The sequence below is a fragment of the Triticum urartu genome, chromosome 1 (genome assembly GCF_003073215.2).
Source record: "Triticum urartu cultivar G1812 chromosome 1, Tu2.1, whole genome shotgun sequence".
Taxonomy (NCBI): domain Eukaryota; kingdom Viridiplantae; phylum Streptophyta; class Magnoliopsida; order Poales; family Poaceae; genus Triticum; species Triticum urartu.
Window position 1 is genome coordinate 411,721,306 of NC_053022.1, and position 22,844 is coordinate 411,744,149.

General features: G+C 45.7%; 1 protein-coding gene across 1 annotated transcript; it reads left to right on the forward strand.

Annotated features, from left to right (window-relative positions):
• The first annotated feature begins 16,012 nt into the window (after positions 1-16,012).
• Positions 16,013-21,972, forward strand: LOC125515194. Its single transcript, XM_048680634.1, has 5 exons — positions 16,013-16,494; positions 18,816-18,925; positions 19,051-19,422; positions 20,362-21,109; positions 21,596-21,972. Exons 1-5 carry the CDS (start codon positions 16,245-16,247, stop codon positions 21,667-21,669), a joined length of 1,554 nt encoding a protein of 517 aa, XP_048536591.1. The 5' UTR covers positions 16,013-16,244; the 3' UTR covers positions 21,670-21,972.
• The last annotated feature ends 872 nt before the right edge of the window (positions 21,973-22,844 follow it).

Genomic DNA, 22,844 nt, shown 5'->3' on the forward strand with positions numbered 1-22,844 from the left:
AGATATAACACAAGCTACCATAGGGAGCATTCACTTTTCTGCTATACATTATTTTGCTCTCTTCATAGGTAGATGTATTAATGGTAAAGATGAGGCATGTCACATGTGTGTCCCTGACCTCAGTATTCTTAGGAGTGCTGTGTTAGGAGATAAATCTTATAATTTGGGAGCCATTGTTGCACGTAGGTTGCATCTTAATAGACTTAACAGAGATTTCTTTGGTGGAATTTATGCAACCCGCATAGCTAATTTTCTTGGTGTAGCCATACGCGAAGATGATGTTGAATTACCTCCTGCTTATCTAGATTTTAATGCTATGGTTCACCACCAGTTTGTCGAGAGGAACGAATCACCTCTCCAGTATCGACTAATCTTTGACAAACGTCGTGATGTCCGTATTACTCTCCCTGCTCCTGCCTTCTTTGATTGTCAGGCAAGAGGAAGATATACTATTACCAGAGAGGAGGCAGATGAGTACGAGAGGAGAGAGGAGGCCACTCGTCGCCACGCTGCAGCTCAGCAGACGATAGCCGCTGCATCGCAGTACGACCCCAACTACTATTATGGATATCCGCCAGGCCAGTCGTGGCCATAGACCAACTTAGGCCAAAAGCCTAAGCTTGGGGGAGTACGTATTTCCCACCGACATTACATTTATGTTCACACACTCATTGCTAGATGTCCATGTTCATACTTTTTCTTTGTATCATCCATGCTAGTTTAATTCCCTTTTATGTTTTCTTCTTGTGTGTTTAATAAACCTTAAGAAAAACCAAAAAAAATTAGTTGTAGATTTTAATTAGTTTACTTTCCATGCTTGTAGTAGTAATTAAAAAGAAAACCCAAAAATATTTCATGTTCTTCTTTTGCTTGTTGGGAGCTTTCCCGTGTAAATAGTTTTATTTCTTTTCTTTTCTTTGGGGGTCGATAGGAGAAGACCATGATTAAATTGTTGAAGTGGCTCTTATATGCATTATTGTTTATCTGACAAAAGAGCCCATATTGCCTTGTCTTCTCCTGTTTATTGAATGCTTGTAGATTCCAACTTAGTCCAATGCACATGCACTATTATTATTATTCACATCGTTCGGTCGTGCAAGTGAAAGGCAATTATGATGATATATGATGGACTGACTGAGATGAGAAAAGCTGGTATGAACTCGACCTCTTTTGTTTTTGTAAATATGATTAGTTCATCATTCCTGATTCAGCCTATTATGAATAAACATGTTTGTAATGACAATTAGAGATCATAGTTTCTTGTGCCATGCTTGATTAGCTATGAGTTATAATGGTTTACCTTGCGTGCCAACATGTTATTAAAATGGTTATGATGTGGTATGATAGGGTGGTATCCTCCTCTAAATGATTTAAGTGACTTGACTTGGCGCATGTTCACGCATGTAGTTGAAACAAAATCAACATAGCCTTCACGATATTTATGTTCATGGTGGATTATATCCTACTCATGCTTGCATTCGGTGTTGATTAATTTTAATGCATGTTCATGACTGCTGTCGCTCTCTAGCTGGTCGCTTCCCAGTCTTTTGCTAGCCTTCACCTGTACTAAGCGGGAATACTGCATGTGCATCCAATCCCTTAAACCCCAAAGTTATTCCACATGAGTCCACTATACCTACCTATATACGGTATCTACCTGCTGTTCCAAGTAAATTTGTATGTGCCAAACTCTAAACCTTTAAATAAATATCATGTTTTGTATGCTCGAATAGCTCATGTATCAAGTAGGGCTTTCCGTATCTTCCATGTTAGGCGGGTTATTCTCAAGAGGAGTGGACTCCGCTCCTCACTCACGAGATAAATGGCTGGTCACCGGGATGCCCAGTCCCATGCTTTATGCAAACTAAATCAAAATAATTGCAAACAAAACTCCCCCTGGGATTCTTGTTAGTTGGAGGCACTCGTTGTTTCGAGCAAGCCATGGATTGATGCTTGTTGGTGGAAGGGGGAGTATAAACTTTACCATTCTATTTGGGAACCGCCTATAATGTGTGTAGCATGGAAGATACCGCCATCTCTTGGTTGTTATGTTGACAATGAAAGTATACCTCTCAAAATATTATTCACCTCTGTTTCAAAACCGAGCTCTGGCACCTCTACAAATCCCTGCTTCCCTCTACGAAGGGCCTATCTATTTACTTTTATGCTGAGTCATCATCCTCTTATTAAAAAGCACCAGTTAGAGAGCACCGCTGTCATTTGCATTCATTATTATTAGTTTACATTGAGTATGACTTGACTGGATCTCTTTTACCATGAATTACAATGTCTAGTCAGTCCTTGGTCTTTAAAGGTGCTCTGCATTTATGTTTTGCGGTCTCAGAAAGGGCTAGCGAGATACCACCTTGTTATATCATATTATGATAGTTTTGAGAAAGTGTTGTCATCCGAGATTTATTATTATGGCTCGCTAGTTGATTATGTTATCGATATGAGTAAACTTGAGACCTATGCATTATTGCAAATGTGGTTAGTTATAATCTTTGCTGAAAACTTGAATGCTGGCTTTACATATTTACAACAACAAGAGCAAACAGAGTTTGTAAAAGTTTTTCTTTATCACTTTCAGTTTGTCAACTGAATTGCTTGAGGACAAGCAAAGGTTAAGCTTGGGGGAGTTGATACGTCTCGAACGTATCTACTTTTCCAAACACTTTTGCCCTTGTTTTGGACTCTAACTTGCATGATTTGAATGGAACTAACCCGGACTGACGCTGTTTTCAGCAGAATTACCATGGTGTTATTTATGTGCAGGAGCAAACGTTCTCGGAATGATCTGAAACTTCACGGAGCCACTTTTCAGAAAATAAGAAAAATACCTGCAAAAGATGAAGGCCAGGGGGCCCACCACCTGCCCACGAGGGTGGGGGGCGCGCCTGCCCCCCTAGGGCGCACCCCCCTACCTCGTGGGCCCCCTGTTGCCTCTCCGAATCCAACTCCAACTCCATATATTGAGTTTCGGGGAGAAAAAAATCAGAGAGAAAAAATCATCGCGTTTTACGATACGGAGCCGCCGCCAAGCCCTAAAACCTCTCAGGAGGGCTGATCTGGAGTCCGTTCGGGGCTCCGGAGAGGGGAATCCGTCGCCATCGTCATCATGAACCATCCTCCATCATCAATTTCATTATGCTCACCACCGTGCGTGAGTAATTCCATTGTAGGCTTGCTGGACGGTGATGGGTTGGATGAGATCTATCATGTAATCGAGTTAGTTTTGTTAGGATTTGATCCCTAGTATCCACTATGTTCTGAGATTGATGTTGCTATGACTTTGCTATGCTTAATGCTTGTCACTAGGGCCCGAGTGCCATGATTTAAGATCTGAACCTATTATGTTTTCATCAATATATGAGTGTTCTTGATCCTATCTTGCAAGTCTATAGTCACCTATTATGTGTTATGATCCGTTAACCCCGAAGTGACAATAATCGGGATACTTACCGGTGATGACCGTAGTTTGAGGAGTTCATGTATTCACTATGTGTTAATGCTTTGTTCCGGTTCTCTATTAAAAGGAGGCCTTAATATCCCTTAGTTTTCGTAAGGACCCCGCTGCCACGGGAGGGTAGGACAAAAGATGTCATGCAAGTTCTTTTCCATAAGCGCGTATGACTATATTCAGAATGCATGCCTACATTATATTGACGAACTGGAGCTAGTTCTGTGTCACCCTAGGTTATGACTGTTACATGATGAACTGCATCCGGCATAATTCTCCATCACCGATCCATTGCCTATGAGCTTTCCACATATTGTTCTTCGCTTATTTACTTTCCCATTGCTATTGCTATCATCACTACAAAATACCAAAAACATTACTTTTACTACTGTTACCTTTTGTTACCGTTATCACTACTATCATATTACTTTGCTACTAAATACTTTGCTGCAGATATTAAGTTTCCAGGTGTGGTTGAATTGACAACTCAGCTGCTAATACTTGAGAGTATTCTTTGGCTCCCCTTGTGTCGAATCAATAAATTTGGGTTGAATACTTTACCCTCGAAAACTATTGCGATCCCCTATACTTGCAGGTTATCAGACAGCTAGCTGGCTCGCAGCAACAACACATCGAGGAATCCGGATACCTCGGATACCAAAGATGTTAATGGTAGGCAGTGTCGTAATAGACCAAAGCGCCACAATAACGACGATAACACCGAAGATACGGCAGTCAATGCTGGATTCAGAGGCTCTAGATCCGGCCAGCGGAAAAAGCCATTTAAAAGAAATACTCTGGCTTTGTCTAGTCTGGATCGCATACTGGATCGCTCGTGTCAAATCCACGGCACCCCCGACAAGCCAGCCAATCACACCAACAGAGAATGCTGGGTGTTCAAGCAGGCCGGCAAGTTAAATGCCGAGAACAAGGACAAGGGGCTGCATAGCGATGACGAGGAGGAGCCCCGGCCACTGAACACAAGAGGACAGAAGGGGTTTCCCCCACAAGTGAAGACGGTGAACATGATATACGCAACCCACATTCCCAAGAGGGAGCGGAAGCGTGCACTAAGGGACGTCTATGCGATGGAGCCCGTCGCCCCGAAGTTCAACCCATGGTTTGCTTGTCCGATCACCTTCGACCGTAGGGACCACCCTACTATCATTCGTCATGGCGGATCTGCCGCACTGGTCCTAGACCCCATCATTGACAGATTTCACCTCACTCGAGTCCTTATGGACGGCGGCAAGAGCCTGAACCTGCTTTATCAGGATACAGTGCGAAAAATGGGTATCGATCCCTCGAGGATCAAACCCAGCAAAACCACCTTTAAAGGCGTCATCCTAGGTGTAGAGGCCCATTGCACAGGCTCAATCACACTGGAAGTGGTCTTCGGATCACCGGATAACTTCCGAAGCGAAGAGTTCATCTTTGACATCGTCCCGTTTCGCAGTGGCTATCATGCACTGCTCGGACGAACGACATTTGCAAAATTCAATGCAGTGCCGCATTACGCATACCTCAAGCTCAAGATGCCAGGAGCTCGTGGGGTCATAACAGTAAATGGAAACACAGAACACTCGCTCCGTACGGAGGAGCACACTGCGGCCCTTGCAGCAGAAGCACAAAGCAGCCTGTTCAGGCAGACCACTCATTCGGCGTCACGGCCCCCGGACACCTTCAAGCGAGTCCGGAACAAGCTGCAACAAGATCGCCTGGCACGATCAAAGCTCGCCTAGCAATTCGGCCCCCATCCCAGTCCCGGTGAAGCGACGAAATCCGTGCCGCGCGTACATAACTACGCATTGGAAATACCATGGACATAGGTGGGGGCACTATCAGGACACGCCCCGCATTGTGGCTCAACCACACTAGGGGTTGTATACCTTTGACATTCCTTTTCTCTTTCAGGGCCTAACTCTCTGGAAGCTCTTTCCGGCAGTACGATTGCCGGACACATTCCGGAAGCAACAACCAAGGCGGCAAGAAGCTAAGATGAACACGGGAACCGCCAGGTGGTCTCTAATAATAATTGATATACCCGTTTTCACTATTCATGCATAACTTGCCCTGGGACAGGACATTTCGAATTGTCCTACTTTATGCTTATTGCACTACTTGTACCAGTACGCTTCGACGTATTATTTAAATAACAATGCATATCATTAATCTGTCATTGCATTATTTAAGTTTTTCTCTTTCTCTTATATGTCCATTTTGCGAAAATCCACACCCGCACGTGCGGGTACGGTCAGTTCGCCAGGGGTCCTCGTTTACCCCATAATACGGCGCAAGAAGTCCAAACACTTTCGACAATGCGGCACCGCGAACTTATAGCATTATATGCATCAGCTCCGAATCATGTCTTTGGTCAAATGTTGGGTCGCCCGGCTCCCATGTTTTGGTACCTTACGTTCCGCTATATCGGCTAAGGTAGCGGTGGCAGAACTACTGCGATTGTGTCCTGGTTCTTCCGGACGAGCACCTCAGTAGAGAAAGCCCAAAACTGACTGTCATGATAAGGCGAGAGACTGGTCGCTGTTCGAGAGGTCTCGAGTCCTTAAAGATTTTTTCCGCTTCGGGCGAGGAGTCGGCCTTGTCCGGCTTAGGCGTGTATAGCGCCCCAAATTCGGCCCTCCGAATACCAAGGGCTTCGCCAAAAATTTAAAATTATAGACTTCTATGGCTAAGTGAGAGTGATAAAGAATTATAGTCCGATTGCCTGGTTCGTTGCGCTAAACACCTCCCTTGAAGGACCCAAAATTGGGGTAAAGAGTGTTCAGGTTTATCCCGAACAACCCAGTACTAGTTACATGGGGATAGAAGCCGACGACTGGCCAACTCTCAGATTTTATAAACGACCGCACAGAAGGTAATATTTTAAATTAAGAAAGCGTCGCATGGCGCAAACGAACTCGTTTCATATTACAGGATCACATGGACATGTTCATTCAAAAATTACGTCCTTGCCACACTCATCTGCCACTAAGCGGGAACCCTTCAGGACACTCTCCTAGTAATTCTCGGGGCGGCGATGCTCCTTGCCCTCTGGTGGCCCCTCCTTCACTAGCTTCACGGCGTCCAGCTTCGCCCAGTGCACCTTCGCCCGGGTAAAAGCCCTCCGTGCACCCTCGATGCAGACGAACGGCTTGATGACTTCAAGCCGTGGGCAGGCTTCTACAAGCCGCCTCACCAGACCGAAGTAGCTGTCGGACAGGGGCTCGCCAGGCCACATCCAGACTATAAGGCCCCTCATGGCCTGTTCGGCCGCCTTGTGAAGTTCGACCAACTGCTTAAGCTGGTCGCTCAAGGGCACGGGGTGTTTGCTCCCAGTATACTGAGACCAGAACAACTTCTCCGTTGAGCTCCCCTCCTCAGCCCGGTAAAACTCCGCAGCATCCAGTACACTGCGGGGAAGATCTGCAAACGCTCCTGGAGAGCTCCGAACTCGGGTAAGAAAAAGGAAAGCCTCCTTCACGTGCTTGCTTTGCATAATGAATGCCTTACCCGCCGCTATTTTCTTCACCGCGTCAATCTCCTGGAGGGCCTTGTGGGCTTCGGTCTTGGTGCTCCGGACGCTTTCAAGCACCCGCGCGAGCTCGGACTCTCGCGTCTTAGAGTCAAGCTCCAAGGACTCGTGCTTTTTGGCGAGAGCCTCGAGCTCTTGCTGCACCTCGCCTACTCGAGCTTCTTGCTTCTCCCGTTCAACGCGTTCTTTGGCCGCTTTGTCTTCGGCCTCGGACAACGCCTTCCTCAGGGTCTCCACCTCGGTCGTGGCCCCCGACAAATTCATGATGATCCTATTACTTTACACCCGAACTTATTCTTAACTATATAGACAGAGGTATATCTTACCTTTGCTCTCTTAGAGCTGCCTCTTGGTAAGGCCGAGCTCGTTCTCGGACCGCTTCAGGTCCTGCTTCAGCGCAGGGACCTCCGCAGTACGTGCGGCAGCGGCCAGCAGTGAAGCCTGCACATACACATAGACATACTCTAATTAGACTCCTGAGTTAACATTTGATCCTCTATTCGGTTTTTCTTCGGGAACGCCGAACAGAGCATCAGGGGCTACTATCTATGCGGTAATATTTTCTTATATTTTGATTTCTTACCTCAAAGCCTGTTAGGAGGCTGGCGCAAGCTTCGGTCAGTCCGTTTTTGGCGGACTGAACCTTCTCGACCACCGCACTCATGATAGTGCGGTGCTCTTCTTCGATGGAAGCGCTGCAAAGCGCTTCCAGCAGGTTGCCGGTGCCTCTGGTTGGACAGAGGACACCGGCACAGATGGTTGGCCCCCTTGATGGGGGACCGCCTACCGGAGTCCAGAACCATCGAAGGTTCCGGCGCAGTGTCCGGCTGGGGCCCGAACTCGAAGCCCGTAGGAGCCTAGCTCCCTTGGTACCCAGGGTCCGGGAAGTCGCCGCAAGGCGCCCCCAGGACCACCTCCCCTTGGCTCGGTGCCTTTTGAGACAACACCTCGGCGTTGTCCGTAGGGCGAGGGGTGGAAGCGGTCGGAAGAGAACCGTTGTTCATACCCGACGAGTCCAAAGAGCCGCTCGACGAGGGTACGTCGAGATGAGCTCAGGACGGACTGCATAATCATGTTCGGCATGAGGAGAGGCAGTGCAATAAAACATACCATGAAGTACTATGGTGTCCGGACACTTACAATTTTGCCAGGGGCTTGTCCCTGGGTAGCCACTCGTCGCCGCTGTCGGCGGCCGTTGTGGCACATTCCAGAAGGAGGGTCCTTCCCTTCTTGGAGCCTTCGGCCTCCCCGGATGGGTCGGCCTTCCTTTTCTTGTCTCCCCGGGCTAGGGGAGAACCTTTCTCCTCCTCCTCCTCCTCCTCGTTTCCGTGGGAGGAGTGCGCGTTGGAGTCATCGGACGATGAGTCCGATACAACATTGCGTCGGAGACCCTTTCGGGTCCCCGTGGCCTTCTTCTTGGCCTTATTTGCCGGCACCTCGTAAGGTGCCGGAGTCAGCATCTTCGTTAGAAGAGCGTCTGCGGGATCTTCGAGCAGGGGGGCTGGACAATCAAGTTGCTCCGCTGTCTCTATCCAGTCCTGTTAATGACATGGAAGCCTAGATCCAACACATAACTAAACCAGGGCAAATAAATACCCTGAGAGATATAAAAGCCTACCGGATTGGCGCGGCGCTTTGCGCTGAATCCACGGTCCTCAGTGAGGGAGGGAGGCATCTCGGCGCTCTTGAACAGCACCCTCCAGACGTCCTCGTGTGTCGTGTCATAGAGCTCTCGCAGCGTCTGGTGCTTGGCCAAGTCGAACTCCCACAAATTGAATGCCCGTCTTTGGCACGGAAGGATCCGACGGAAGAGCATAACCTGGACCACATTGACAAGCTTGATTTTTCTGCTCGTCATGTTCTGGATGCAGGTCTGGAGTCCGGTCAACTCTACCGAAGAGCCCCGGGACATGCCCTTCTTTTTCCAGGAGGTGAGCCGCGTGGGGATTCCGGATCGAAATTTGGGGGCCGCCACCCAGTTGGAGTCGCGTGGCTCGGTGATGTAGAACCACCCCGATTGCCACCCCTTTATGGTATCCACATAGGTGCCCTCGAGCCAGGTGACATTAGGCATCTTGCCCACCATGGCGCCTCCGCACTCTGCTTGCTGGCCACCCACTACCTTCGGTTTAACATTGAAGGTTTTTAGCCATAAGCCGAAGTGGGGCCTGATGCGGAGGAAGGCCTCGCACACGACGATAAACGCCAAGATGTTGAGGATGAAGTTGGGGACCAGATCATGAAAATCCAGCCCATAGTAGAACATGAGCCCGCGGACGAACGGGTGGAGAGGAAATCCCAGTCCGCGGACAAAATGGGTAAGAAAAACTACCCTCTCATGGGGTTCGGGCGTTGGGACGATCTGCCCCGCATTGGGCAGCCGGTGCGCGATATCCGCAGCCAGGTATCCGGCTTCCCGTAACTCTTTGATGTTCTCCTCCATGACGGAGGAGACCATCCACTTGCCTCCTACTCCAGACATGCTTGGAGTGGTTTGAGAAGAAGAACGCGAGCTTGGGCGCTAGAGCTCGAGTGTGCGGGAATGGGTAAGCGAGGAGGAAGAAGGCGTGGGTGAAAAAAGTAAATCTTTGTCCCTTTATAAGGGCGGAAGAGGCGATGTGTCTCCCCACTTGCCTGGCAAAACCACTTATTCCCCAGGCGCCGTAATTGATGGCGCGGTTGGGTTACCCATGTCCGAATTGATGAGAATCCCGTGATAAGGGGAACACGATCTCTGCTTTGACAAGACGTGTCAAGAAAACCACCTCGCGATATGTGCGGAGCTGGTTGAGAAAAGCGGTTCGAATAATAACCGGGCCATGGCATGATGTCATGCTGTCAAAACGTGTCAACAGATTAGATTTGTGGAAATATTATTCTCTCTACGGTGGTATGTGGAACTTATTTTGCAGGGTCGGACACTATCCTTGTATTCAAACTCTTCAATGGTGTATTCGGAGGAGGAACCCGCCTTGCAATACCGAAGACAACACTACGCGCCAGACTCATTGTCATTGAAGCCTGGTTCAGGGGCTACTGAGGGAGTCCTGGTTTAGGGGGTCTCCAGACAGCCGGACTATATCCTTTGGCCATACTGTTGGACTATGAAGATACAAGATTGAATACTTTGTCCCGTGTTCGGATGGGACTCTCCTTGGCGTGGAAGGCAAGCTAGGCAATACGGATATGTATATCTCCTCCTTTGTAACCGACCTTGTGTAACCCTAGCCCCCTCCGGTGTTTATATAAGCCCCCTCCGGTGTCTATATAAACCGAAGGGTTTTAGTCCGTAGGACAACAGACAATCATACCATAGGCTAGCTTCTAGGGTTTAGCCTCTTTGATCTCGTGGTATATCAACTCTTGTACTACTCATATCATCAAGAACAATCAAGCAGGACGTAGGGTATTACCTCCATCAAGAGGGCCCGAACCTGGGTAAACATCGTGTCCCCTGCCTCCTATTACCATCCGCCTTAGACGCACAGTTCGGGACCCCCTACCCGAGATCCGCCGGTTTTGACACCGACAATGCATGTTCGACCTTTCGATTCTCCGTGTTCCGAGGCCATGTCTGTACATGCTAGGCTCATCAAGTTTAACCCAATTATTCTGCATGTGTAAAATTGGCTTACACCCATTGTATGCGAACGTAGAGTCTATCACACACGATCATCACGAGGTTCTTCAAAACGATGAACTTTCACAGCGGTGCATATTGAGGGAGAACACTTTTATCTTGAAATTAAGTGAAGGGATCATCTTATAATGCCACCTTCGTCCTAAGCAAAATAAGATGCATAAAAAGATAAACATCACATGCAATAAATATGTGACATGATATTATCATCTTGTGCTTTTGATCTCCATCTCCAAAGCACTGGCATGATCTCCATCGTCACCAGCATGACACCACGATATCCATCATCATGTCATCACATGGCTGTCTCCGCCAACTATTGCTAACGCATAGCAATAAAGTAAAGCAATTACATGGCACTAAATCACTAACACGCAGGTTATACAATAAATTAAAGACAACCCTATGGCTCATGTCGGTTTTCATACTCATCGACATGCAAGTCGTTGACCTATTACAAAACATGTTCATCTCATACATCAACATATATCACATCATGTTTTGGCCATACCACATCATAACATGCCCCGCAAAAACAAGTTAGACGCCCTCTACTTTGTTGTTGCAATTTTTACGTGGCTACTAGGGCAAACTATAAGAACCGTTCTTATCTACGCAAAACCACAACGGTGATATACAAGTTGCCTTTTAACATTCTACGAGGACCGCCGTTGTCAAATTAGATCCATCTAAGGTGGGAGAGACAGACACCCGCAAAGTCACTTTTATGCAATACAAGTTGCATGTCAGTCAGTGGAACCGGTCTCTTGTGCGTGGACAAGTAAGGTTGGTCTGAGATGCTTCATCGCACAATACCGCCGAATCCAAATAAGACAAAAGAAGTAAGAAATTTGAACAACAACGTCCACAACTCCTTTGTGTTCTACTCATGCATATACATCTATGCATAGACCTAGCTCATGATGCCACTGATGTGGAACGAAGCATGAAAATAAAAAAATCCTATGAAGACCCAAGATCAAATCTAGGAGGTGTAAGGCAACGAGAGGGGAGCATGTCTACATACCCTTGTAGACCGAAAGCGTTAGCGTCGTAGCGCGGTTGATGTAGTCATACTCTTCACAATCCAATCATGATCCAATCCGATCTAGTGCCGAACGGATGGCACCTCCGAGTTTAGCACACATACAGATCGGCGACCTCCTCTCCTTCTTGATCCAGCAAGTGCGGGAGAGGAGGTATATGAGATCCGAACCAACATGACGTGGTGGTGATGGTGGCAGCGGAATTCTGGCAGGGCTTCGCCAAGCACTGACGGGACGTGAAGGAGGAGTAACGGGAGGGAGATGAGGCAAGCGCGGAAGGGCTGGCTACCCCCTGCGCCTCCCCACTATATATAGGGGTGAGGGAGGGGCGTGCTAGTCCTAACCCCCCCCCTACCAAGGCAGGGGGCGGCGGCCAAGGGGGGATGAGTGCCCTCCAAGCCAAGTAGAGGGCCCTCCTTAGGGTTTCCCTTCCCCAGGCGCATGTGCCTTGTAGGGGCTGGTGCACCTGTCCCAATAAGGCCAGGGCGCCCCTCTACAGCCCATTCTATTGTATGGGACATGGTGGAACCCTTTACGGACTTCCGGACCCCTCCAGAGTTCTTCGGAACCTTCTAGAAGCTTCCCGGTACAATATCGGAAGAAAACTGAATTTTTTCGGGAACCCCGACAACAACTTTTCATATATAAATCTTTACCTCCGGAACATTTTGGAGCTCCTCGTGATGTCCCTGATCCCATCCAGGACTCCGAACAATCTTCGTACTTTCCACTATTAATATCTCAATACTACCCTAGTGTTACTGAACGTTAAGTGTGCGACCCTACGGGTTCGAGAATCATGTAGACATGACCGAGACTCCTCTCTAGTCAATAACCAATAGCGGGACCTAGATGCCCATATTAGTTCCTACATATACGACAAAGATCTTTATCGGTTGAACCACGATGTCAAGGATTCTGGCAATCCCGTATGCTATTCCCTTTGTCCGGCAATATGTTACTTGCCCGAGATTTGATCGTCGGTATCTCCATACCTAGTTTAATCTCGTTACCGGCAAGTCTCTTTACTCATTCCGTAATACAAGATCCCATGACTAAACTCATTAGTCACATGCTTGCAAGCTTCTTGTGATGTTGTATTACCGAGAGGACCCAAAGATATATCTCCGTCACACGGAGCGACAAATCCCAGCCTCGATTCATCCAACCCAACAAACACCTTTGGAAATACATGTAGATCACATTTATGATCACCCAGTTATGAAGTGACGTTTGATAGCACACTAAGTATTCCTCCGATATCTGGGAGTGGCATGATCTCATGGTCTAAAGAACTAATACTTGACATGAAGAAAGCTATAGCAAATAAACTAAGTGATACGATCTTATGCTAAGCTCACGGTTTGGTATTGTCCATCACATCACTCTCCTAATGATGTGATCCCATTATCAAATGACAACTCATGTCCATGGTTAGGAAACCTTACCCATCTTTGATCAACAAGCTAGTCTAGTAGAGGCTTACTAGGGACACGGTGTAGTTTATGTATTCACACATGTATTTAAGTTTCCGACCAATACAATTCTAGCATGAATGATAAACATTTATCATGAATGGGAAATATGATAATAACCAATTTATTATTGCCTCTAGGCCATATTTCCAACAATTTATTAGTTTCTTAGTCGATTGCCTTGGCCGTCTCCATCATGGTATCTTAGTTCGCCTCCTCCACGAAGTCTCGGTGCCCCGAGGCCCCCTCGGTAAGATAACCGAGGTCGACAAGTTTATGGAAGTCGATGCCCCTGTATGTGGGCCCTTCTCATATTCCTTCCTGGGTTTCTATGACCCAAGTAAGGAAAACATGATAGCAGTAAAGTTGGCAAATCCACTTTCCCTTGACACACGGGACGCACCGGCGCGCCAGTGGCGTATGATACGTCTCCAACGTATCTATTTTTTTATTGTTTCATGCTATTATATTATCAATCTTGTATGCTTTATAGGCCATTTTATATTATTTATCAATCTTGTATGCTTTATAGGCCATTTTATATTATTTTTGGGAACTAACCTATTAACTCAGTGCCTAGTGCCAGTTCGCGTTTTTTGTTATTTCTTTGTTCTGTAGAAAAACCATACCAAACGAAGTCCAAACACGATGAAACTTTACGGTGATTTTTTATGAATCAGAAGAGACCCTAGAAGCTCCGAGGGAATGCCAGAAGATCCACGAAAGGGCCACACGCTCACATGGCGGTCTCTTCGGAGACCTATTCGATGTAATTCTTGCGGTGTGTGTTTGTTGGCATCAGATGAATTGTGGGTTTATTATTAGATTGTTCATTGAAAGTAATTGATTCTTTTCTAAACTTTATTATGTGTGATTATTTTATAGCCTTGTATTTCTCTCCGGTCCATCTATCTATCTCTTCTGGCCAATTAGATTGATTTATCTTCAGTGGGAGATGTGCTTGGTAGTAGGTTCAATATTGCGGTGTCCTTACTCAGTGACAGGAGGAGTTGCAAGGTACGTATCTGTATTGTTGCTACTAGGGGTAAAATGATGGGGCTCGATAATATTAATTAATCTTGCTTTGTCTACATTATGTCATCATGCTTCAAGCATTACTCTGTTTGTTATGAACTTAATACCTTAAGATGCATGTTGGATAGCGGTTGAGGGGTGGAGTAATAGTTATAGATGCAAATGGACGTCGGTCTACTTGTCTCGGATGTAATGCCTATATATTGATCATGCCATGGATATCATCATAACTATACGCTTTTATATCAATTGCCCAACAATAATTTGTCTACCCACCGTATTATGCTCATGAGAGAGATGCCTCTAGTGAACGCTATGGGCCCCTGGTCCATTCACTTTATATTTACTAAAACCCTAAAAATACTTGTGGCAATTTTGTCACTTTTATTTTCCTTTTTATTCATCTATCTAACACTATCAGACTTAGTCCTTGCAATTAACGAGTACAAGTGGATTGACAACCCTCTTGCTCGCATTGGGTGCAAGTATTTGCTTTATGTATGTGTATGTACCGCTTATATGTTTTGTGTGGTGTCTCCTATTGGTTCGATAAACCTTGGTTCTTAACTGAGGGAATACTATTTGCTGCTATACTACATCACCCTTCCTCTTCGGGGAAATCCCAACGCCTATCACTAGTAGCAGTGTCCCTCGCAACACCATCGTTATAACACAGCCATCGGCCCACTCAGTATCATCGTCCAACTCCTAATGATGCCCCCACAATAGCGCTTTCCCTTATTGGCCAACAATACCGGTTGTCACTCGCAGTAGCGAAGGCACGTGGCGACCCCCGGACCACCGACACACCATCTGCAAAGCAATAGATAACATGTCGGTCACCCCCACACCTTGCAACGCCGAGTGTCGTCATCGTGCGGAACACCTTACAAACATCGAGGGGCTCCTAGCACACACCATTGACGCACTATCGTAACAGTGAACAACACGCTAAATGTTCCCCCTCCGACCTTCCAACACCGCGTGCCGCCTTGCAGCACCGATGGGGAGGCTTGCATCAGTCCACGGCGAACAACGAGTCAACGCGCAACACGATGCAAGCCACAGTGGTTGTTCTTGCAGCACAACTGTCGTCCCTCATAGTAGTGGCATGGTGAGCTCCACTGACTAGGTGTGGAAGGGATAATGAGAAGAAAGGGGAGCACGCCAGCGATGCAGGGAAGTACTTGCAACATTAGAATAGCGACGACGGCTTGCAGTCGTGGTGATATTCCCTGGTTGCGCATGGCGGCCAAAAGCTTGTGGCGCGTGAATCGTAAAAAAGGAGCCTGATCGTGATAGATGAGGGAAAGGGAGTGAAGAGGAGAATGTTTGGTGCTACCGAGGGCCAGGTGCTACTGTGATACGGGCTCCTGGGCCATCATATTCTCAGATCGAACGACATCTGGAAGTTGTTGTATCTGCTGGATCTATGTTCAATTTTCGAACACCTAAAATGTTTTTTTTGCAAATGTTGCAGAGTTCTTGGGAGCCATCTGATCTAAGAATCCGAGGGTCATGAGTCCGTATCACGGTAGCACGTGGCCCTCGGTAGCACCGGATATTCTCCTAGGAATGAAGGTGGTTCGTGGATAATTCGGCGCGTGCTACGTGGAGGATGCACGAGGACGCGTGGCAAGGACGGACGACACTTGTGGCATCATCAACCGATGGGTTAGAAACGTTTTTCTTAAATTTGTAATTTTATTTAAGAAAAACATATAAGGATTTTATTTATCACTAATAGTGACAAGCTAAAATCATTTACGCTGTCAGCAGACTTGCGCAATAAATGCAGCGGCCAGGCCATCACCCCTTGTCCTCGCACGCACGCGCACGCAGCCCCCCCTCTCTCTCCCACCATTTCCACCCCACCACCACCCCACCTCCTCAGTCCTCACCCGTGCGCGCCGCACTGCTCTGCTGTGCTGTGTAGCATACGCGGCGACGCCACAAGCCCAAACCCTAGCGAGCCTCACGTGGGTCCCGTCCCCGCCCCTGCTCTGCTCCACCCGGCGGCAATGGTGGCGGGCGGTGATGCGTGAGGGCGCGCGCCATGGGAAAGGCGGCCGGGGGGCAGCGGGAGCAGCAGCCGCCGGGGGCGGCGGCGGAGGTAGGGGGAGAAGGAAGAAGAAGAGGAAGAAGCTGCAGCGGATGCCGCCGGTCCGTGCGTCCGCAATGCGTGGCCGCGCTCCTTCTCGGCGCCGCCGTGGTCCTCTCCGCCCTGTTCTGGCTGCCGCCCTTCGCCGGGCGCCACCGCAGCCGCCGAGCTGGGCCGCCGGATCCCCCGGGGGACGCGCTCGCAGGTCAGCTCGCATTGCGAGATCTCGGCCACCTTCAGTTTTTAAATTGCTTAGTTTTTAAATCGATCTCGTTGTGTGGACGCCAACGCCACGAGTGGTGACTAAATCAGCGACTAGACTTTGGAGATTCGCGGGTGATTCAAGCATAGTTTTGCGCCTCTGAGAGTAAATATGAACCAAAATACTTGCATCTGGTAGTTCTTTTATCTGTTTCCTTTTTTCTCCAATACATGTTTTTATTAGCTTCTGCCAGCCCAAATTCGGACACATACGGTATAACACAGTTATCTAGGTGCTATCTTGCTGGTAAACATGATAGGAAATGTCGGCCAAACCACCAAATCTTCTTTGTGCCAATTTCGGCCAGCCTGGATGGCCGCTGAGTTGCCACATTGTGTTCACTCAGTTTTTTTTTCCCTATCTGGATAGCAAACAATTTTTTTAGGGTGCTCTTGGTGGCGCTTCTAGGGGAGTTTCTGGTGCAGATTTGTGATTTTTTTTTCTTAGTTACTGTGGAGCTCAATGTGTGAACGATGCGTGCATTTAGTTATTAATGTTAGCTAACAAAGGTTTAAAATCAGTTGTGGTGTATTCTCTTATTGTATTGTCTCTAGAACTATGGTGGACGAAAAGAATAAATCCATTTTCTTAGTACATGCCGCAGTGGGAGTTTTTGTGTATTGAAGATCTGGGTATAGATATATGCTTGAGCTGGCGGTAGGAGAACTAAAAATGGGCCTTGTTGGCTATCTATGGTATTTGTTCATGAAAACATCGTTTTATAGATCTTAGTTCTTGCCAAAAAATTATTGAAAGGTCACATTAGAAGATCATGGCAACTGCATAGAAATACAAGATTTTACCGAATAGTTATGTATTGATGTTATGACATCCTGACACGATTTTCAGTTTAAGAAACGGCAACGTTTCATGGGCCGGTGAGATAATATCCCGACAAAAATTGCCATAAAAGAAAGGCACCTTTTGGATAGATTAGATCAATAGATAACGTTAGACTTCCAAGATCATGACAAAAGTTGCCGTGAAAACGTCAATGCTTTGCCGAATAGACATGTTCACGACAAAAAGCTGCGATAGATAAGGAACTCCTTTTTCAATGGTGATGTTATAAAGTCCAAATAAAAAAATTGTGCAAGAAGAGACAACAGTTTAATGACGGGTTATGTCATGAGGTCCCAACAAAACTTGCCGTGGTAGAAGAGTCAATACTTTACGTAATGGTGACGTTAGAAGACTCGACAAAAAGTGCTTCCCTGGAAAAAAGATTACTTATAAAATAGTGATGCCTGAAGTTTCCATGCCTTAACAAAAACTGCCGCGATAGAAAAGGCAAAAGTTTATAAAATGGTGACATTAGAAGTTGATGTTAGAAATAATTTTCTTTTCATATACGGAATGGTGGTAGCTATATTGAACTGATGGAAGTGATTATGTCAGCTCTTGGAGATATAATTTTGATGTAAAGAACCTTTGAGGAGAGTATGGTCAATGCACGGAAGTGTGAGTTCGCTAGTTCAGTGTATGCATAATTTTGTCTACAGTGAGCTCTAATCTTTCAGGGAATCAGGGAAATAGATTGAAACATTGAAATAATTGGGTTCCTATATGCAAGAAAGGGTGTTATCAGTTTTAAGAATGCCAATTTATAAATGAAACGAACACCTAGGGCATCCAACAAATAGCAAGGTCTTAGTTATGATACTAGATATTGTGTGAAACCTGTCTAAGTAGCTTTGATCACACAAAAGTAGAAAAAATGGAACATGGTCCTTCTACATTTGCATCCACATGATGCGGCTAGGAGAAAAAATGCCTTGAATCTTATTTACAAATATGGGGCATGTTTGGTTGGCCTCCACATTTAGTCACACTTTTGTGCCACAAGTGTGGCATGCCACAGTTTTTGTGGTGGCCAAATTGGTCGCCACACTTATGGCAAAAGTTGGCTAGCAACCGAGTCTATGGCAAGTGAGGTATGTGACTAAAAAAGTGCGGAGTGCCACAGTTGTGGCTGTAACCAAACGCTTGCCACAGTTTGCCACACTTGTGGCACAGAAGTGTGGCAAAGTGTGGATGGCAACCAAACATGCCCATGACCTTTAACAATCATTAATAGTTTAATACTCATGTCCGCTCAGTTGAGGTAATGTCTGTCTCTTTTACTTGTTTACTTCACTAATGATTCCCATTTTGACTTCTCGAGAACTAGTGTGTTGTGATCTTTTCTGTTGAGCTTTAAAATAAATATTTCAGCATGACATTATTGAGAATATTTGGCAATTGAAGTACTCCTCTTTTTGCAGCTGATATAGTGGCAAGCTTTGTGCTACAAAAGACGGTTTCAGAGTTGAATGAAAGTATACCTAAGCTTGAGTTTGACATCTATGAGGAAATTGGCATCCCTAACTCTACTGTAAGGCAGAAATGCTGCACCTTATTTATTTACTTCATGTTTTTTTTTGCGAATCTTCTTCCTGTCATGTACAGTGTGCCCCACAATCTGTCAACGTAATTCCTGATTCCTAAATGATTGTACAGGTTGCTGTAAATTTTCTACAACCATCAGGTGCATCAAACTGGACAAATGTCATCTTCAGCGTTGTGCCTTATCCAAAATACTCAACTATGTCATCAACATGGTTGAGCATTCTTAGGTCTCATTTCATGTCCTTGGTTGTACAGCAGTCAACACTCCAATTGACAGAGTTGCTGTTTGGGAACTCATCATTCTTCGAGGTGCTTAAGTTCCCTGGAGGAATAACCATTATCCCTCCGCAAGCTGCTTTTCTTGTGCAGAAGCCTTATGCATCTTTCAACTTCACTCTGAATTTCCCAATCGACAAGGTACAGGATAAAACAAATGAGTTGAAAGACCAAATGAGGGCAGGACTACTTCTCGATACCAATGAGGTTGGTGCTAGCATCTGGTTGAGTTCTATTTAATATTTTCCATTCTAGCAATAACTACCATGTCATGTTAGTTTAGTTTTACACACTTGTCACCACCAAATTGCTGTAGAACCAAATCTGAAAGGTTGGATGCTTGGTTTTTTTCTTTTTTTTGAAAGGAATGCTTGCTTCTTGTTATTTGTCTTGGGTTCGATTCCTGCGTCCGCATTTGTATGCAAAAGCAGAACAACCATGTACATGACCACATAAAATTCATTTTATACTCATGTACCTGAACTCCATGTCCTCTGAGTAGTTTCTCTGCTAGGGACAAAGTACACCAGGAATATTTTGTTTTTGTATACATGTATGGCCGTATGGGCGAACATGCAAGAAACACATATGGGATTTTTTTTCCTTTCCATTTTCCTATTTTTGTAGAGTTAAATATTAAGAACGAAAAGAACATACTTACTCCCTCCGTCCGCGAATAAGTGTACATCTAGCTTTTGTTCTAAGTCAAAGTTTTAAATTTTGACTAACTTTATAGAAAATAGTAGTAACATATATGACATAAAATTGCTATATTATCAAAGTACATTTCAAGACGAATCTAGTGATACTAATTTGGTGCCATAAATGCTTTTACTTTTTCCTAGAAAGGTGGTCAAAGTTTTAAAACTTTGACTTAAGACAAAAGCTAGATGTACACTTATTCGTGGACGGAGGGAGTATATGCAATATAAATGATCTAACACAGCAATCAATACTCAATAGCAGTACGACAGTATGGGTAGAGATCGTAACTTGGAACTCCATACTTGCCCTAAGACTCTTATTTTGTTGAACGTTCCAAAATGTTGGACGGGGAAGCATAATTTTCCAAGGTCATAATATGTGAAGTGAATATTATATGTTGCTTTTCTTTTTTAGTTGATCCCCTGTTCACATGCTTTGCAGATCCTCTATATCAAATTGACAAATTTGGAAGGTTCAACGGTTGCTCCTCCAACAGTTGTTCGGTCCTCCATTATTCTAGAAGTTGGGAATCACCAGCCTTCCCCTCCAAGAATGAAGCAGTTGGCACAAACGATTGCTAATTCATCTTCAGGAAACTTGGGACTAAATCACACTGTATTTGGCAAAGTAAAGCAGATAAGTCTTTCGTCGTATCTGCGGCATTCTTTGCACAGCGGGAGTGATAGTGATGCACCAAGCCCCGCACCCATGACTCATGAAGATCATCGCCATCACCACCACCATCATCATCACCACCACCACCACCACCACCACCACCATCACCACCACCATAGCCACCACCGTAGTCATGAAGTAATTAGGCATTTGCCTCCATCTCCTGCACCTGTACATCCTCCTGTGGAACAGCCCAAATATAGATCTCCATCCCCATCTGGTTATTCATATGGATACACCAATAAGCCAAAAAATAAGGCTCCTGTGGCCCCAGCGGCTGAGCCAGTAGTTAGGAATCATCATTATGCTTCCCCTCCCACCATGCCTCATGCAGTGTCACCATCTTCTGTCAGTCCATCACCTTCTGCTCGTCACTCTACAAATATTCCCAACAGGCACCATAGTTCCCCTGCTCCATCTCCAGCAAATGTGAAGCCCCCGCTGCATACAGTGTCTCTCGCTCATGCACATCATCCTGCTCAAGTGCCAGCTGTGGCCCCTGCTCCCAACACATGTGAGTCTTTTCTATCTTTTCTCATTTCCACAGCTGCCAGACATTGCTAATATCAACCAACATTTATCAAGGCTTGGAGTTGGTAGATTGTTCTATGTACAGAATAGCAGTTTTATTCCATGCAGACCTCAGCGATCAGTTATCGTGCTTGTCACTGCAATTTGAGTGATTTACTAAAATGATTGGGTGTACTGTGAATTTGTGATGCTAAACGAGTCCATCTAAACTGCACTGCTATGTCGGTGATACTGATGAGACTAGCTAATAGCTTAATGCATGTCTCAAGGAATCCTTACAAAAAGACATGCTTAGTATCATCTTTGTTCGCTGTTTCAATATTTTTTATTCATGCTAGGAAAATTTTCATCCTGTTATCTGTGTTGTCACGTGTAGACTATCCAATTATACATCCTGATACCTACCTGTCATGTAAATTAGCAGCATATCCTCTCCTGCAACTTACCATCCGCTGTTTTGTTATTACAGCATTTGCCACCCGAAGGCATTCCTGTCAATGGGCACTTGCGATGCTATTGTGTTTGCTGGCTGGTCTACCATGACAGAGCTAAGGTAGCATGCTGAAGGCAGTCCAAAATAAAAAAAAGCCTTCAAGAGCTAGCATGCTGTTTTCAGGAGGTCGCATTAGGCGTGAAAAACTGTGCACCCTATGAGCAGGGGGTGTTTGTTATAGCATGTAAATACTGGTGTTGGGGTATAAGGCAGGCAACTGGGCATCTCTGTGTATAGTGGTCAAAGCCAGAGGCGGCGGGCCCTTCAGTGTCGTTGCACATGTTTTGCCCAGTCTTGCTGTGCAGTGGTGAACAAAAGATGATGGAATCCAGTATAAAAGTTTATACTGTTTGTTGTCCGCGTGTAGCGGTTGCCTCCGGTTCAAATTCTCAGGGGTTTGAATTTTGCATGGACCGATGGATGCTCAATGATTCTCCTGAATAGTAAACCTGAGCATCAGAAGGCGTGATGATGTGTTTTGATGACACATTGCGCCTTGAATTTGACATCCTACATGATCATTCTGACAAACCAGGGTTTCAAACCCCTGATGGCAGTTGCAGGGATTTCAAGGCAAGCCATTTTTGGCTGGCTGGGATTCACCTGAGCATGTTTCCAAATTTCACTTGGGATCTAGGAAATTTGTGTCTGAAAATGCGTTTTTTTTTCTTTCTTTCACGTGGTCGGCAATAGCATATGGTCGATGCAGAGCAGCGTGATTGTGAGCTTCATTTCAGGTGAAGCACCAACTTTGTGAAACTGTGTCCATGGAGCTGCAGTTGTGACTGAGTGGTTCAGAACAGCCATTTTAAAGTCGACTGGAAGTAAATGACTCAGCAGCCTGAAAATGCTAAATGGAGCTTGAGCTCCATGTAGGGCGACTTTAAAAATATATATCATACTTTTATGTTTCAAAAGATTCTGAAAAAATTCACATATACCAAACACATAATGTACACATGTATAAAGTTTCATGTTGAAATACATTAAAATGAGAGCTACAGAAAAGGAAAAACTTTGTGCCTTCTTAGCACATGAAGTCCACGATTTTTGTTCAGCTCACAATTCAAGGTATTTCATCATCAAATTTTACACACATATGTACATTACACCCTCGTAAACGTGTATGTTTCTTTTCAGAAATTTTGAAACTGAAAGTTAAAATTTTGAATTAAAATAACAGGCTCCATGGAGCCCGTCCTCCAAAACGCCCTACTCCTTGCAA